General features: G+C 42.2%; 1 protein-coding gene across 4 annotated transcripts in view; it reads left to right on the forward strand.

Moving 5' to 3' along the window:
- Positions 1 to 17,689, forward strand: part of LOC136427689 (multifunctional protein CAD-like) — a 50,405-nt gene that overhangs the window by 30,629 nt on the left and 2,087 nt on the right. The window contains exons 24-45 of one of the 4 annotated variants that reach the window (XM_066416740.1): positions 4,823 to 4,987; positions 5,673 to 5,855; positions 6,441 to 6,545; positions 7,111 to 7,359; positions 7,513 to 7,594; positions 8,012 to 8,178; positions 8,593 to 8,757; positions 9,038 to 9,169; positions 9,519 to 9,720; positions 10,151 to 10,266; positions 10,548 to 10,763; positions 11,045 to 11,131; positions 11,898 to 11,978; positions 12,321 to 12,477; positions 12,777 to 12,878; positions 13,835 to 13,988; positions 14,400 to 14,493; positions 15,125 to 15,266; positions 15,691 to 15,761; positions 16,264 to 16,389; positions 16,827 to 16,982; positions 17,543 to 17,644. In XM_066416740.1, the coding sequence (XP_066272837.1) occupies positions 4,823 to 4,987; positions 5,673 to 5,855; positions 6,441 to 6,545; positions 7,111 to 7,359; positions 7,513 to 7,594; positions 8,012 to 8,178; positions 8,593 to 8,757; positions 9,038 to 9,169; positions 9,519 to 9,720; positions 10,151 to 10,266; positions 10,548 to 10,763; positions 11,045 to 11,131; positions 11,898 to 11,978; positions 12,321 to 12,477; positions 12,777 to 12,878; positions 13,835 to 13,988; positions 14,400 to 14,493; positions 15,125 to 15,266; positions 15,691 to 15,761; positions 16,264 to 16,389; positions 16,827 to 16,982; positions 17,543 to 17,644 (3,054 nt within the window). The remainder of the gene's footprint in view (positions 1 to 4,822; positions 4,988 to 5,672; positions 5,856 to 6,440; positions 6,546 to 7,110; positions 7,360 to 7,512; positions 7,595 to 8,011; positions 8,179 to 8,592; positions 8,758 to 9,037; positions 9,170 to 9,518; positions 9,721 to 10,150; positions 10,267 to 10,547; positions 10,764 to 11,044; positions 11,132 to 11,897; positions 11,979 to 12,320; positions 12,478 to 12,776; positions 12,879 to 13,834; positions 13,989 to 14,399; positions 14,494 to 15,124; positions 15,267 to 15,690; positions 15,762 to 16,263; positions 16,390 to 16,826; positions 16,983 to 17,542; positions 17,645 to 17,689) is intronic. The other 3 variants (XM_066416742.1, XM_066416741.1, XM_066416744.1) reach the window with 3 other exon arrangements.

A 17,689-nucleotide genomic window follows, 5' to 3' on the forward strand; every position in this document is an offset into this window, starting at 1 on the left:
GTTTATGTATATTTAAGGTATGTGATGGAAAATCATAACAGTGTACCACATCATCCTTCAGCTTTGCTCTTAAGTTGAACTTGCCTTCCATTACAAAATCAGTGATTCACAGAAAGTGATGTTTGATTTGTTTGAACAGATTGATCTTTCATTTTGGGTGACTTGATACTCTTCAGTATCCAAGGAGCAATAGATGTTGCAGTACAAATTATAAAGAGTATTTCGGTATTCATATTTTCTTGTTTCCCTCTTTGAATCCAGATTAGAGAGTAGGGTATGGGAATAGTACAGTCTGGGAATAGTACAGTCTAAGTCAGCACTGGCAAGTTTCCCTAAACGATGTGATCCTAGTCAACCTTTTTATTGGCAATACATTCTCCGCCAAATCAAGTGCAGACGTGTCTGTGTCCTCAAGCAGGCTGTGCGTGATACATTCTGTGTGTATTTCCTAAAATATCATTGTATTTGGAGACACCCAAATTACAGAAAGTAATAGCCTAACAGCAGGTGTATTGAATCCAGACCTTCCAGAACATCTTTAAATTCTTCACCAAAATTCGAATGGCACATTACATATTCAAGTATATCTGATTTTATTAAAGGATTTGTATGCATACTTTCCTGATATGTGAGCATCATTGTTTCTGCCTCAGAACAGGGTATTTTAAGACTGGATCTCCGGTGTACATTTAACTTTGATCTGCCTTAGGTTTAACTATGCATCATAGTTTTATGTGTTTTTTTTAGTAAGAGGATAGAATATAGTTGACTATTAAACTTTGCTATACCTAGAATTGGGATTACGGATAATAGCCAGAAAGATGCATAGCTTTTGAGTTTTTATCATGCTACCTCTACCCTATTTCTGCTAAGGTACAAATGTAAGCCATCAATCAATTCAAACCAGCAGTTGATGGAAGTCCTGTTGAACAGTTTAAGCGCTATGTGTAAACATACCTTCATGAGACAAGCCACAATAAACAAACCATGCCAAGATCAAGGAAACCTGTGCCATCTGTGACTTCCTTGAAGAGAGCCTCAATAAACAAACCCTCTGCATGCAGCACTGGAAAACCAACCAAGCATATCTGGCACTTTCCCTCCCAAACTGAAATACAGGTGCATGGACTGTTTCAGTAGAGAAGGTCCAAAAGGAGAAACTGTAGGAGGCTGGGGTAGATGGAGCGATGACAGAATTACCCCACAAAAATGTTTGTGTTTGCTATCTGTCCTTGTATTAAGGATATAAGGTTTTCAGACCATGTTGTTAAAGTCACTATATAATATCTACAAAAGATTCATTGAGTATGATGAGAACATGCATATGTCTGTGTGCTGCATGCTGTAGACATCTAGAAAATCAGAAATTGGAGTTGAGGAAAAATGAAGCTCTAACTTCCAGCAGTCTTGAAAAGAAGTTAAGAGTGTGATATCAATGTAGTATCATACATCAAAATACAGATGTTTTCTTAACTTCAACCCAGTAGATTCCACTGTCAGCTGTTCAATGTCAATTTCAACATATACCGAGGCTTCCCAAACCTTCAGTGTTGTGAAAGGAGTGGACTTCTCTCTCCTGACATGTTTGAAACTATGTAAGACATTGATTATTTAAGATATCCTTAATCATAAGATTAAGACATAGGCTTATGATTTGCAAGATGAAAGCCAGACATTGCTGATAGAAGTCAGGGTTGTTTCATGTGATATCATGCCAAGCTACACTCTCCATGACAAAGCAAACAGCCAACACTTCCATGTCACAACACCAGACTCACCTGTCATATCATTTCCTGGTGCTTATTCATTTTCAATATGGTCCTCTGTGGCTGAAAATCTTTCAGTTGTTTCCTTTAAAAACAGAGACCTTGTTGGTGGGTAGGTGGGGGTGGCTGAAAGTTGACCAGTGTGTCCATCTTTCTTTTGTATCTCTCAATCAAGGAGGAAAAACTGGAACACATAGCTTCCTCATCCTTGACACCATTGCTCAAGGCAATCTGGGTCAGCTGGCAAGGACATCTTTGCACTGTAGGAAAACGCAATTTTGCCAGACCCCTTAAGGTCTCATTCATGAGTTTTTTCGCCCCATAGGTTTACATGTTATAAAACGTGTTTCACATGGGCGCGCTCATAATGAAGCTATAGGAAATGCACCAATATCATTCATTCTCTGTTGAGCTCATCTACCCTAGATCATGTGAAAAAATTGCCAACTACCAGTTGGCATACAATACCTTTTTATGGCAATTACAAACGGCACTTAGCTAGACCCCCTAAATAGGCACTTTCCAGTTGAAACTGATTGACCGAATTACCGCCAATGTCCGGCTGTGGACGCCCGACCTCACGCGCGGCCAAACTTTACCTGTTAATTTCTTCCGTTATATTACAAACAAGCTTTCATCAGTTTGGCGCTTGAGATCAGTCGGGCTGGCTAAAATGGAATTTCCCACTGATATAAACACACAGACAGCGGCGTTCATGCAGCCGTTAATTTTTTGGAGCACGGACTCCTTGGGAGTCTACACGCGTAGTAACTCAGGAATGAGACCTTAAGGCCTAGGGTGCATTTATGTTGTACTGGACAGGTACCATATGATGAATTTAAACCAACGGTACAGTACTGAATCTCTTCCTATTGACAGAGTTAGACCTACTGGGTATTTTCCCCCCCAGAATTTGACCCATTTTTGTCAGTTTGTCTCCAAGGGAAAAGGGACCTTAAGTATGTTTTGAGTTCGCTCCCCGACTTCCAACTGGAATTCACGTCCCTTATCCTTCCCAGATGGTTGGGTGTTTTGGTTGAAGTTTTTCATCAAGACGGGTCAAGAGGCTGAGCTCCACACTTCCGACAGGGATAAGGAAGTGGAATCTGCATGAAGTTATTTGAATGAGAGATGTTTTGTTTGTTATATGAGACAAGGCTGTCTCAATATAACCTAAGTGTGGTAGGATGAGGGCACAGGTTGTAGAAGTTCAGAATGTAAATCAATAGTATGTTGATCACCGGTACAGGATGTCAGGCCATATTAAAAATGGAAGAGTTGACAAATGATTTAGTTTGTGAAATGTGACAAGACTGTCTAAATATCACATACTCTGTAAGGGTGATAGGATGAGGGTTATAGGTTATGGAAGTTCAAAATGTTAATGTAAATTAATAGGCTGTTGATAACAGGATGTCAGGCCATATTCAAAAGGGAAGAGTTGAAAAATGATGTAGTTTGTGAAATGTGACAAGGCTGTCTCAATATATCCTAACAGTGATAGGATGAGGGTTATAAGTTCAGAATCTTACAATCTTCTGCTGATAACAGGATGCCAGTACTAGTGATAGGCCAGACTCCTTACATTTCCTTCAGAATTAGAATCCAGTCTGCTTTGAGTTCATGATATAAAGATGCATCTTGTACAAACCTATTGTGGCAGAATGTTCTTTGTTTGTCCATTCCATATTGCTACAGAAGGTGTGCTAGCAAAAATAGATGGATTGTACCAGTCTTATTTATGGAAATCAAGAACATATTTGGCAAACAGAGAAGTTCAAGTTTCCCTGCTGATTCAAAGGGCAAGCAGGTTAAGTATGTTTATCATAGGCTACACAAAGATGGGAATAAATAAGACCTGGTAAAGAATTAGAAATACAGTCAAACCTGTAGAAGTGATCACCTCTACCTAAGGACCACCTGACCAATGTGACCACTTTTTGGTGGACCCTAAGATAATTTTTGGCGACGCCTCAGGGGCGAGCCAAATTTTTACTATATTGTGTGCAGATTGCAAGAATTCTAGGAATTGTACAGGAATGTGAAAGTCCATGGGACGATAACTCAAGAATGCCTGCATGTATTGTCATCATATATTGTAGGTGGGTAGGTCTGTGGGAGACCTTGTAATGATTGGATTTTGGGCCCCCTAGCGACTTTCTATGGTACTGCAGGGGAACTTTCACTTTTCAAATCTCGTCTTCTGAACATGCTATAGTCATGATTTTTAAGTGGTGGATAGCTCTTTGTTAGGAAAATATGTCCTGTAGATTTGGACCCTCTAGCGGCTTTTTTTGGAACTGCAGGAGCTGATTTTGACTCAAACTTTAAAAGAGAATAACGCAAGAAGGGGATGACGGATCATCATAATTTTTGGTGTGTAGATAGCTTAAGTGATGATTTACATAATCATATGCTGATTATGCAAATCAATATCTGATTTGCATAATTAATGAGGACAGTTAATAAATCAGCTGCATTCTATTATAGGACTCTCAAACACATGACATATGTAACTGTAAATGATGGGGATTTCATTTTTGCACCATTTGGAAGTTAAGTAAATGTGGCCACTATTAGACACAAATCTTGCATAGAGGGCCTCATTTACATAATTTATGAGGAAATGATACGATATCTTTTTTTGTGAAAAGAAGATTTTCATACATTGGACAACTTGTGCTATATTGGTAGAGAAGGTGATCGACTGATATGATTTATGCGAGGTCCTTATTTGCATGTGAGCTAAAAACGAAAACGTTAACAGAGACCGCCGTCGCCATGGCAACATCTTTTTATGTTGCCGATCTTGTTTCCCATTGGCACATACATTAAGAATCCTGTCTACAATGACCACCTGACCAGACCCAAAGACCAGATCAAGAAAAGACCAGACCAGACCAAAAGACCAGATTTTATCCGTCCCCTGAGTGGTCGTTTTGGACAGTTTTGACTGTGCACGTCTTTCACAGGCAGTACTTTGCTGTTTTAAAACTTCAGTCTTTATTAATGGTACAAACTTTATTTGATATTCTATACTTTCCCATTGTCCTCAGGACAACCAGCTGAAGGTGATTGAGTGCAACCTCCGCGTGTCACGCTCCTTCCCCTTCGTCTCCAAGACCCTCGGACATGACTTCATCGCCATGGCAACCCAGATCATCATGAACCAGCTGGTCGAGCCGGTCGAGCTGAACGGGAACGGGAAAGTTGGCGTGAAGGTACGAAATTCTTTTTAACAAAACTTCCCTCTCTTATGCTGTCTTCTTTTCTCTCTCTCTCTGTGCCAGCTGTGTGTTACCTTGTGGTTTCTATGGAAACGGGTTGCCATGACTACGTCTCTTGGTGTACCACCCGGGTGTTAGGTCACGGCGCATGGAACGGCTACCATTACCTTGGTGTCGGAGCTTTTGACCCTGGCACTGGAGGTAGTTACCATGTGCTCTTCTTACTGTGTGTGTGTGTTTGAAGTGGGTGACTGTGAATCCTCTTCACACCCATGCATACTTCTGTCCACTTTACATTTGCGTTATCGTTCAAACTAGCAGTGTAACAATATTATGAGCAGTGTGCTACAGTCATGATTGTTCATACAGGGAGTTATCATTTTTGCTGTGATAGAATGATATGGCAGTATTAAGAGCAGTGCACACAGCTACAAGTCTAGAAGCAAATAGAAAAGAATTGGTTGAGACTACTTAATCTTATCATGGCCATATTACATTGTCTTTATCCCTATATGAATTCATTCATTTCATTGTCAACATCACCTTACCAGCATTTTCAAGTTTTTCTCAGTTTCGTACTACAATGATGTCCAGGTATTTCCATCTTGAACCATCTAGCAAATGTTTGAATGTGATAAGACATCTCCATGGAAATGATGTTGTGTGTGTTCTGTTGTAGGTTCCCCAGTTCTCCTTCTCCCGACTGGCCGGTGCTGATGCCCTGCTCGGAGTGGAGATGGCCAGTACGGGCGAGGTGGCGTGCTTCGGAGAGAACCGCTACGAGGCGTACTTGAAGGCCATGCTGAGCACCGGCTTCCGCATCCCTCGCAAGAACATCCTGCTGTCCATTGGCAGCTACAAGGTACATAATCACATCAGGAGGACATGCAGTAGCTGGAATAGTCGATATAAGATAAAAAGAAAAGAACATCCTGTTGTATATCAGGAGCTACAAAGTACATACTGTAATTCTTGTTTCTTTCACTGTAACTTTATGTTCACTGTTTTCACTGTCACCTCTGTACCGTGAACTTATCATCACCGTGAAAAACCTGTTGTAATTATTTATGATTCCTTCACTTGCCGCCACCGTGAAGGTAAAGTTCAGTGAAAATGTCTATTTTCCTTACACCGTGAAATTTTGCCACCGTGAAGATAAAGTGAATTACAGTAGTCATTTCAGGAGGACATACATTGAATAGTAACTGGAATAGTCAATATAACAAAACTAAAAGAGCATACTGCATATATCAGGAGCTACAAGGTAGAAGAGAGCATTTTTTTAGTGATTGCCTTTCAGATAGTGGTTTCATTGATGAGCAAAAACTAGATTTTAGGTCATGACATATACAATTGAGAAGTATATGATATTCAAAACAAATTGGCATCTCTTTGAAGGAATTTTACTAGTATGGTTTAAACAAGGTGCACTAAACCTCTCTTTCAGAATAAGAACGAGCTCCTGCCCGCAGTCCGGACCCTGGAGAACCTCAAGTACAAGCTGTTTGCCAGCATGGGTACTGCTGACTTCTACAGTGAACATGGGATACAGGTCAGTGTCTCACTTCTCTATCCTTACACACAAAAAGTTTGTTTGTTGGTTCGCACAAATAAAATAAGAAACAGAGGCAAACAAGCTGCGAGGGGGCCCAAACCTACACCACTTCTTTATTACATCACAAGCTATCTGCCTCAAAAAAATCAAGACCATAGCACGTCTATGTCAAAAGATACAATAATTGAAGTTCTGCTGCAGTACCAAGGTCACGTACCAGGGGGCCCAAAATCGTATACAAAATATAACAGTAGTCAGGAGGAGGGTGGAAACCCGGGAGGCTTTCTAAGCCCTCCTCCTATGAACTTAACTAATGATAATAAAGAAATACAATTATAGATGAAACCATGAATATCCAATTTTTAATACACTTCAATATATAGAAGCAAATAATGGAACACAATGGTACAAAGTACAAAACAAAAACAGTTACATGTATTACTGGTTACCTGGTTGTCTTTTCCTTTAACATTTATGCATTGTATTAACTCAACAACAGTTTAAGATTGAAAACCCAAGGTTCATTCTCATAGTCTTAACCGAATATTTATGCCATGCACAGATCACCCCCATTGAATGGCCATTTGAAGATGGGGAAGACACTCTCAGTCCTAAAGGAGAGAAGGAGCCCAACATCGCTGACTACCTGGCCGAGAACATGTTTGATCTGGTTATCAACCTCCCCATGAGGAGTGGCGGGTATCGACGTGTGTCATCCTTCGTCACGCAGGGCTACCGCACGCGCCGCATGGCCGTCGACTTCTCTGTACCTCTGATCACGGACGTGAAGTGCGCAAAGATGTTTGTGGAGGTACAACAACATTCAGATATCATGACATAAATGCTCTCATTTAGAAACAAATTTTGCTTTCATTAGCATATTTCATTCATCGTACTGGAATTTAAGACCAGAACTGAATAGAGACTGGAGTGTAACCAATGGATTTCTTTTTTCTTTACATAGGCGCTGCGTAAGGTTGGTGGAAAACCTCAGATGAAAACACACATCGACTGTATGACCTCCCAGAAGCTGGTCAAGCTGCCAGGTAGGGTCACACATTTAGATGGTATATCTTGTGTGAGAACTTACTTTGGAGATAGATTTGGCATTTAGGACATCGCCGCAGTGCTGTGGTCAAGTCCAGTCCGGTGATACTGGCAGGATCCATTGGCTGTATCAACACCATCACTAAATTGCAGTTACCAGACAACAGAGGTCATGGAAGACCAAGGAAATCTTGGTTGGAGTGTGTCAGGAAGAACATTAAGGTGTGCAGCCTCACCAGCGTGGACCGGCTGGGCGGAGTCGCTTGGAAGCGTGGTGTGAATGCTAGCCGACTGCTGTCCACCCCTGTGTCAGGGACCCATGTAGCAGTATAAACTGGATACCTCTAGACCATTTTTGCAGCAACCTCTAAGTCTTACATGCACATAATCCTTGCACTGTTAACCTGTCCCTGCAGGTCTGATTGACGTCCATGTCCACGTGAGGGAGCCGGGGGCGACTCACAAGGAGGACTTCTCCTCGTGCACAGCTGCGGCCCTGGCAGGCGGCGTGACCATGATCCTCTGCATGCCCAACACCTCTCCACCAACCACCGACCAGGCGTCTCTTGCTCTCACACAAAAGGTTGGCTAAGCCTCATGGTTTCGTTTTTGTCCAGGTTTAATGGCCAGGTTTGATTTAAGAAGACACTAGGGAACTAGAAAATCTCAAGATATAAGGTCAAACACCTCTTTAACGTCTCTGTTACGACAGAAAGTTACCATTACACAGAAGGATACATGTCTGAATAAACATTTACTATACATTAAGCACACAGAGGTTGAGTTGATAAGATTATTTGATGGGTTTTTTTATTGGCAGGGTCTTTCTGAATTTAGTATGACCATGCTTAATGATTGTACCTCTGCATTTTACAATCTTGTCAAAACAAATCGCAACACAAGTGATGGCCTTGGTATCCATGTTAAGGGTGATTGAACCAGACCATTTTATGTTTTGTTTCCCCTGCCTCATCATCTCTTTGTTCCCGTCCCCCAGCTTGCCCGACTGAATGCCAGGTGCGACTACGGTCTGTATGTGGGCGCGGGAACAGACAACGCTGACTTGCTGCCGCCGCTGGGAAACTCCGCCATCGCCATGAAGATGTACCTGAACCAGACTTTCGGCCCCCTGAGGCTGGATGACATCACAACGTGGATGCAGGTAAAGTTGAACCACTCTTCACACATTGATCATATCAATAACATCTATCTTGATTATGATCATGATAATCCACATCTTCAAACAGAGCTTGTGCTGGGACAAAGTTTCTTACAATATCTGCGTATTTAAGGCAAGATTTCTACAAAGCAAGTAAACTCAAAGGCCTGAATGATAGAATGGAAAAGTTTAATTTCTTTTTGCATGGGAACTTGGTTATCATAGAAAAACTGTCACTAACAACCTGTATTGAGAAATATGTTTTCTTGGTGTCCTTTTTCAGCACTTTGAGAAGTGGCCAAAGCACCTGCCTATCGTGTGCCATGCCGAGGGCCAGACCATGGCCGCTGCCATTCTCATGGCAGAGTTCTACAAGAGGTCCATCCACATCGCACATGTGGCCAAGAGGGAAGAGGTGCGCAAGCAGTTTCCTTTTCAAAAACTACTCCAGAACAGGAAATACTTTTAACATCTACTACCATATTTCCACCAGGATACATAATTCCGCCACCCTGAAAAGATATGTCCAAACAGATTGCCAACCCTACATGTGCGTCCCCCAGTAAAATGCACTCCCGTATAAGGTATAGATACTCCTGTATATCTATGTATACTTGGGAGGAGATGCACTAGAGATCTCTCAAACTCACTCAAGTGGCATATTTATGTAACCCGGCGGATTAATGTTAATAATGGATGATAGATGATGATATATGTATATATGATATCTTTGTCCTTATTGTCTATATTGTCCATGTAAACAGATCATAGTGATCCGCCAAGCCAAGGACCGAGGAATGCAGGTGACTTGTGAGGTGGCTCCTCACCACCTGTTTCTGACCCAGGATGACCTGGAGGCCATAGGTCATGCCAGGGCTCAGGTCAAGCCCCCCATCCAGACCAAGGAGGACCAAGATGCATTGTGGGAAAACATGGACATCATTGACTGCTTTGCAACTGACCATGGTACGCTAATGTCTGTCTTTATCTCTTAACAAGGACAAGAATAAAGAAGTCCAGTTCAAGCACAGATATGGCACGAACCTGAACAAAGGTTTTTGATAAAACTTTGTTAAAAGAAAACTCCAACAGATAGACACCTTTCTGGCAAAGATAAAGTTGTAGCAAGGCAAAAGGAAAAGACAATTTTTTCCTGAATGGAAATTAACTCTTTTGATTTATATGTGTCTCTTTTGACGTACATGTGCATGTGTTTCATTTGGTAGACATGTGCATGTTTATCTTTTGATGCACATGTGAATGTGTTTCTTTCGTTGTAAATGTGCATGTGTCTCTTTTGATGCACATGTGAATGTGTCTCTTTTGTTGTACATGTAGATGTGCATGTGTATCTATTGTCTCGTGCAATGATTTTGCCCTTATGTCATCCCTGCAGCTCCTCACAGTGTAGAGGAGAAGGAAGGCTCCAAGCCGCCCCCAGGCTACCCTGGGCTGGAGACCATGCTGCCGCTCCTGCTAACGGCAGTTTCGGACGGCCGCATCACCATGGAGGTACGTCTTCTTGTCTTTCAGATCACAGCCAACTCTAGGTGTTTGGCATGATCGTGTAACCAGGTATTGTGAAATCCTTTCCGAGCAAATTTTGTAAAGTTTGATGCTCTGACGTTTCGTGTTGGTTAGAAAATTTAAATCTGTACACTTCTGATTTGTTGGATATTTCAGGAAAATAGCATGATCTGATGATATGTGTGTATTTTTATGTCTTCCTTTTTTCGAGTTCTAGGTAATGTAAGATGTATTTGCTGTTCTTAAACAAACTTTACTCCCTCCAGGACCTGATTGCCAAACTGTACACCAATCCCCGGAGAATCTTCAACCTCCCCGAGCAGAAGGACACCTACATCGAGGTGGACATGGACTCGGAGTGGACCATTCCAAAGTACATGAAGTTCACCAAGTCCAAGTGGACGCCCTTCGCTGGGATGAAAGTCCGCGGGGCCATCAGGAGGGTAGTGATGCGAGGGGAGGTGGCCTATGTGGACGGACAGGTGGGGGTTCTTGTATTAGTTTTAAACCACCTTGAGTGAACTTGTCGTCCGTAAAATCATTATCAGTTCCATGAAGTCCACAAGGAATAATGTAAAACAGTGGTTGTTGAAAATTTGATCCGTGAATACCTTAGTGTTGGAAGAAAGTTTAGCATTGTATTATAAAACTCTCCTATGTTGTGATATTTAGTCGTTCCTTCTTTGCCAACAGTGTATGTGAGGCTTTAGGTTACTTCCAGTGGTACTTGACTAAATTTACCCCTCTGTGTCTCTTCGCCCAGGTGTTAGTACCTCCAGGGTTCGGCCAGGACGTGCGCTCCGAGGCTGACGCAGTCGTGTTTGCCAAGCCTACTGCTCCAGCTCCAAAGGTGAGAAACACACTGTTGTGTTCGTTATTAAGGCCTCATCATTGTGAAGTTTCAATAATCAATTTCATAAAGTCTTTCCAACTGTAACATAACATTGTTGTACATCATCCATGTTCCAGATACTGGGCATTTTGTCATAATTTAGTGCATGCAGTATTTATCGGGCAACAAACACCCATAGTACAGTTTGGTCTTGTAACCTTAGTAATCTTGTTCTTCCTTCAAAAGTTAACTTACAGCCTGAGATGATGATGATGATGATGATGACATTCACATCAAGATCTTGCTGCTCGTTTTCTCACCTTCCCCAACAAAATCGTAACATTTCCAGGAGTAGCTGCTTTGCATGGCTCTTATTTGCAGTTTGAAATGCTTTAATTTGCAAAAAGTAAGGCTCAATGGATAAGTTTGCTATGAATTTTTCATTCCAAATTGTTTCATCACACAGCAACCACAGCGCTCAGTGGCAATGCACGCTGGCAGAACTCTTTTACTTCAACTGCACATCAGTTTGCATCAGACAGGCCTATGGAATGAAGCTGGCTGTTTCTTGGCTATTTCTTGTTTGATTTTCTTGTATTAGAATCTTTCATTTCATTTACGTCCGTCAAAACTGGACCCAAAATGATGCAAGAAGGAAGCGAATTTGAAGGATTGCAGACAAGTCACATAAGAAATGACCAACTGTTTCACAGCTTCATTACACCCCTCTTGTCAGAACCCATTTACATGTCATTTTTGCATTTTCTTTCTTTTTGATTTGTAGAAAGGTGTGATTGGAGTCCCTGGGACAGAAATGGTGGTCCCACTTGCAGACTCCACTCTTGTCAATCTTACAGCAAACCAGGTTGATTATTCTTTTCCAGGCTCCTTATTCTCACCTGTGATGTGGATTTATCGTACAAAAGTTACTGTATTTTTTTGTCAGCAACACTTTACTGGACAGAGGACGATGACAAGGCTTCTAAGTTTCTAGTCTTTCAGAAATATGCATTAGACTTATCCATATTGCTTAAACTTGAAGTATAACTTTGAAGCTTACAGTGTTCAACTGCTGCAATACCCAAACCAGTCTGAGAGATATATAAGCCTCTACCGCCAAGCATAACTGATTATAATTTTGAATATGGTCTTTTATTTTGTCACAAATCATGAATGTTTGTTACCTTTTGTGTTCACCACATCACAGCCAGTACCAGTGCCTGTGCCACACATAGCGGGAGGGGAACCGGCCCCGCCCACCATCCTGTCTGCTCCCCCCAGCCCTCGCAAGGTCCAGCCGCAACGGGAGCAGTTCCAGCTCCCCCCACGGGTCCGCAGGATGTCAGAGAGGGAGATGCATACAGGTGATTACACTGTGTGATACGCCCCCTTGTGAGGGTGACAGAAAGTGCAGTGTGATAGAGTGAACCTATGCAAGAATTTTATGATGTTTTAAGTATTCCATGTCATAAGTACTTTATTTGAAAGCAGATGTGACATGCATATTCTTCTGTTTTCTTATTTATATTGATCTTTTGGTACAATGTACATGTGCCTCTTGTTCTGCAGTACTCTGCTTATATGTATTCTTCCTTTTGTTTTGTTGAATTTCTTCTCTGTCCTGTTGCTATACTTTCTGTCCTTGTGGCATTGTGTGGCACAGACGATGTGCTACCATTCCCCGCTGTGGACCGCCTGAACGCCCCTACCATTCCCGCCATTAGAGAGCGAATACGCCATCTGTCTGAGAGCTCAATGAAAAGTGGTGAGTGAAAGAGAGAGGATGGCCTGGTGGGGCCATGTTGTTAACGTCCATGCGAAATGGAGCTGTCCAAGAAGTTTGGACGACAGACATCATTTCAGCATCCTTTCAGCATGCCTATATCCTTCAGCATGCCTACAGTTTTATTTAAAACATTCAAATAGTTTTCATGTACATGTCTTCTGTAACACTTTTGATCTATGTGATGCATGGATGTGAATTGTTACTCTGCATGTACATGTATGAAAGATGGTCATGAGTTTGTGTGAAGTACATGTTGACCCACGTGTACCATGTCCTCTTTCATACCAGCCTTTCACTGTCACTCACTAACCTTCAGTCGAGTGCCCTCCAAGGAGCAGCACTTGTTGACATGTTTTGGGCCTGTCCTGGACCTCTGTTCTATGTGGAGATTTAATTTCAGATAGGAGACCTCGTTAGGTTACCATTGACAAAGTGCCATTTGATCCCATTGATGACTGATACTTGCCTTGCAGCATTTCCTCTTAAAGCATGACTCAAGTTGTACTTACAAAGACAGTGTTCCGGAGAGGTTTGTTCTCACAGTTACACTGGAACAACTTTCACAGAACTAGGCATGCCTAAACATTACATGTATGTGATGAAAGAAAAGATCCAATAAAAAGGGCATTTAGTGAAGCTTTCTTAGTGGTAAAGATGACAAGAATTTTACTTTCTTTTTAGATTACACAGTATTCCAATTTTTGCCGTCAGTTCTACATTGCTGTTAGCTATATTTGTCTTGTAAAAAAGACTGCACGTAACCAACCTTCCTTTATGCAAATTTCTCAGTGAGCCAGTGTCACCATGGATGCAGGTTGAGCATGCTAAAGATTTAAGTGCTAACTTTGATTGAAGATTTCCAATCTCCAGTCCAGATGTATGTTACAACACAGCGTGAGGTATTGCTGTAATGTGGCTGTCTTTATTTCCACCAGAGGGAACCCCTCCCTCAGCAGAGAGTCAGATCGTGGGTGTGCGTGGGATCAGCATGACGCCCCCCTCGGTCGGCAGCACCCCCCAGCCCATCCCCCTCCCCATCAGCAGCTCCACACACGGCTTCGTCGGCCTGCACGTCCTCACTGCAACCAGGTCAGTATGTTAACCTGTTAGGCTAAAGAAGATTAGCAAACAAACATGTTAGTATGTTAACCTATTAGTCAGGAGAATGATAGATAAATGAATGAATGAAGACTTTTATTGTACATTCGTGCCCCTAGAGGCTAGATACAGGTCGTTAAACATAAACCTAACTAACATGTTAGGTAGGGTAAATAAATAAATAGATAGGGTAGTATGTTAACTTTTTAGTGATGAGAATGTTAACAAACCACCAGGTCAGTATGTTATAACCTGTTACTCTTGAGACAAATACTGTCACAGGAGGAAATGTCCTGCATTTTCTTTGAGTAAAAAAGGAGCCACAGCTTCATATAGAAATCTGTAACTTCTTAAAGTAGATCTTTATGAAGTTCCCTTCTTATCTGTTCTACTTGTTCCCAGGTTCAACAAGGAACAGCTGCACCACCTGTTCAACGTGGCCCATAACATGCGGACCATGGTGCAGAAGGACAGACCACTGGATGGCCTGCTCAAGGTACGGGGAAAAAATGAGTTTGATAATGATAGGATGATATGTCAGGTCAGAAATCAGATAACAAATCTATTTCCTTCCACTCACTGTTAATGTAGAACTTCTACTGGTACATCCGAGTAATGTAGTACCGAAACAGTTCGTTGGCAAACTTTTCAATGGAAGTTTGGGAATGTTAGTCTCCTTAGATTGCAGTGATTCGTGCCAATCAAGTCTTCAGTACAGGACTACATGTAGCTTTTATTGAGTATCTGCATCGGAGTGAATTACAAATGATGGAAAATTTTGTGTACTCGTTGCATTTTGGAATTTTCACAAACACATTTCATTAGATTCAGATACCCACTGATTATTAGAGGCAGCAGTAGTACATGTAGATCGGTTTAATCATAGATTGTGTAAAAATGAAACAGCTGATTACACCTGGGCAAGAAAGGCATTGAGCGCCCCTTTATCTGTAAGCTACTAGTATTGCAAATAGCTGTATATAGACCTTGTTGAGATTATCTGCAGTTGGACAGCATCGAACAAAAAACAGTGGAAGTCAATGACAGCCCACCTCAGTGTTAGCGTTGAAATGCAATGATGATGATGATAGACACTAGAACAACCTGTGGACTCTGTGTTGTTCCAGGGTAAGGTGATGGCGAGTCTGTTCTACGAGGTCAGCACTCGCACCAGCAGCTCCTTCACGGCCGCCATGCAGCGTCTGGGCGGGACGGTCATCCAGCTGGACGAGAGCAGCTCCTCTCACCAGAAGGGAGAGTCCCTGTCAGGTACTGGGACTTCAGATAAGATAACTGTTTAACCTTCTTCCTGCTGCCTAACTCTGTAACCAATAGAGAATCGGGTGCCAAGTGGCTACTTTGGTGTGCTAAAAGTTAAGGATATTGAACACAGTCCTTTTCCTCAGTAAAGTGGTCTGCTGGGGTTTCATAGACTTTTTGTGTGTATTTACATTTGTCAGCCTTATGAATGGAGAAACTGATGTGATGACAAGGCTGTCGTCATAGTTTGGTGCCAGTGTCTATGACTTAGTGTAGTACTGACAGAGTTATGACAGTGCCTTCCTTTACCCTAAAGTACCCACTTATATAGATATGTAGCTGTAGCAGTCTGTTTATCACGAAACCCTGCTGAAATGCCATTTGAGATCCCATAGCAGTGTCACTGACCAACATCTGCTGTCCCTTCCTCCAGACACGGTACAAGTGATGTGCGGCTACTGTGACGTGGTCGTCATCAGGCACCCCAAGCCTGGAGCACTGGAGGTTAGTCTGTTTGACCTGGTTTTATAACAATGCTGCAAGCATAAGATGTATATACATGTATGTAGAACCGTGCATGGGCCATTGCCTGTACTTCGTTTAACACACAAACTATGTCCAGGCCTCTATAAAAGCCCTCCCCTCAGAGAGGCCTTTCCAGCGGGAGGGCTGCTAGATAAGCTTGATTTAGTCAGGCTACAGTTTGTAGGAATACCTTTCATAACCTGGTCCCAACCTTGCAGTGATTGTGTTAGAACTGATGCCTGCAGTGTACTGTAGGAGTATCCTCACTGAATAGCTTTAAAGAACGGTTGCAGTCAGATGTGCAAAGACTAGATGTGACCGGCCGTTCAGTGTAATATAACCAGCTGCTGTCGTGCTGCATGCCTGCAAAGCTGGTGTGTTATACCGAAGGGTGGTTATACCTGCTATAAAGATACAGATACAGTGCTGAAATGTGAAGAGTTTTGTTAGCACTGTTGACACCGTATTCTCCTCTATGCAGGTTGCCTCTAGGAACTGTCGTAAGCCGATCATCAACGCAGGTGACGGCACGGGTGAGCACCCCACCCAGGCCCTGCTGGACGTCTTCACCATCAGGGAGGAACTCGGCACGGTCAACGGCATGACGGTACGACGAAACATGTACATTTTTGTCTGACTGAAATGTCAGTACTTCAAGCGGCTTGATAGATTGTGGAAATTATTATCTTTTATGGAAACCGTCATCTTACAAATCTTAGTGCTTCTTCATGTACATGTCTAACCTTCATCAACGTATTGAAGGATTTAGTTATTCCTACAGAGAGATGGATTTTTCCATCATACTTTCAGTGAAACTCATTAGACAGCTGAAACTACATAATCCTATCTACAAAATCCTTTCTTCTCATATATTGACATCAATTTGCAAGTTTTTATAAAGATGACCAGATAGTTTTGGTCCTGAGTCATAAATATAAAGTGAGCTCAGGTTAACAGATACTGTTTGTTTTTAGAGAACTGGTGGAAAATGGTAACATTATCAGTTCTGTATGTATTAATAACAGGAATAATCCCTTTTTCCAGGTGACGATGGTGGGAGACCTGAAGCACGGCCGTACTGTCCACTCCCTGGCCAGGCTGCTGACCCTCTACAGGGTCAACCTGTGCTACGTCGCACCCAAGGGTCTGGAGATGCCCCAGGAGGTGGTGGACTACGTCTCTGCACGCGGCATTCCTCAGGTAGGGGGATGCTGAAAACTTTGTTACGAACACAAGACTTTTGAAGTGCCTCGTTCTTTTATTTGAAGACCTCCAAGCATTCCTGACCAGACATGATAGAAATGGCTAGGCTAGGCTAGAATAACAATAGAAATTCGCCCAAAATCGTCATTTCAAAATATAAACATAGGCATGCATAATCCTTGATGTAGTACTATCATGTACATTCCTGCAAAGTAATATTGATGAACATCGAAGTACAAGCCAAGGAGAGCCTTTTTTCTAAAAATGGGCGTGGCCTTATTACTCTTGATGACGTAATCATGACGTCATACCAATTTGCATAAATTATCACCTTGCTTTAAGGTACTACCTGAAAAAGAATTAAGGTTGAGGAAGGTTTATAAAGGTTTTTTTCAATAACATCCCAAAACTCCTCAGCCACCCTTCAGTTGTACCTTAAAAGAGTTTGAAGAAGTTGTTGCTTTTGATCTCTTTATCCAAGCATCTTCTACTCTTGTACGAAATGTATGTGAAAATGATGACTTGTGCAAGGACTGAATCCTTCTGTTCCCATTCAGTCCACCTACAGCAGTCTGGAGGACGCCCTTCCCGAGACAGACGTGCTGTACATGACCCGCATACAGAAGGAGAGGTTCGCCACTCCAGAGGAGTATGAGAGGGTAAATAAACTCATGCATTTTAACCTTCTCCCTGCTGCCTAACTC

The sequence above is a fragment of the Branchiostoma lanceolatum genome, chromosome 2 (genome assembly GCF_035083965.1).
Source record: "Branchiostoma lanceolatum isolate klBraLanc5 chromosome 2, klBraLanc5.hap2, whole genome shotgun sequence".
NCBI lineage: Eukaryota > Metazoa > Chordata > Leptocardii > Amphioxiformes > Branchiostomatidae > Branchiostoma > Branchiostoma lanceolatum.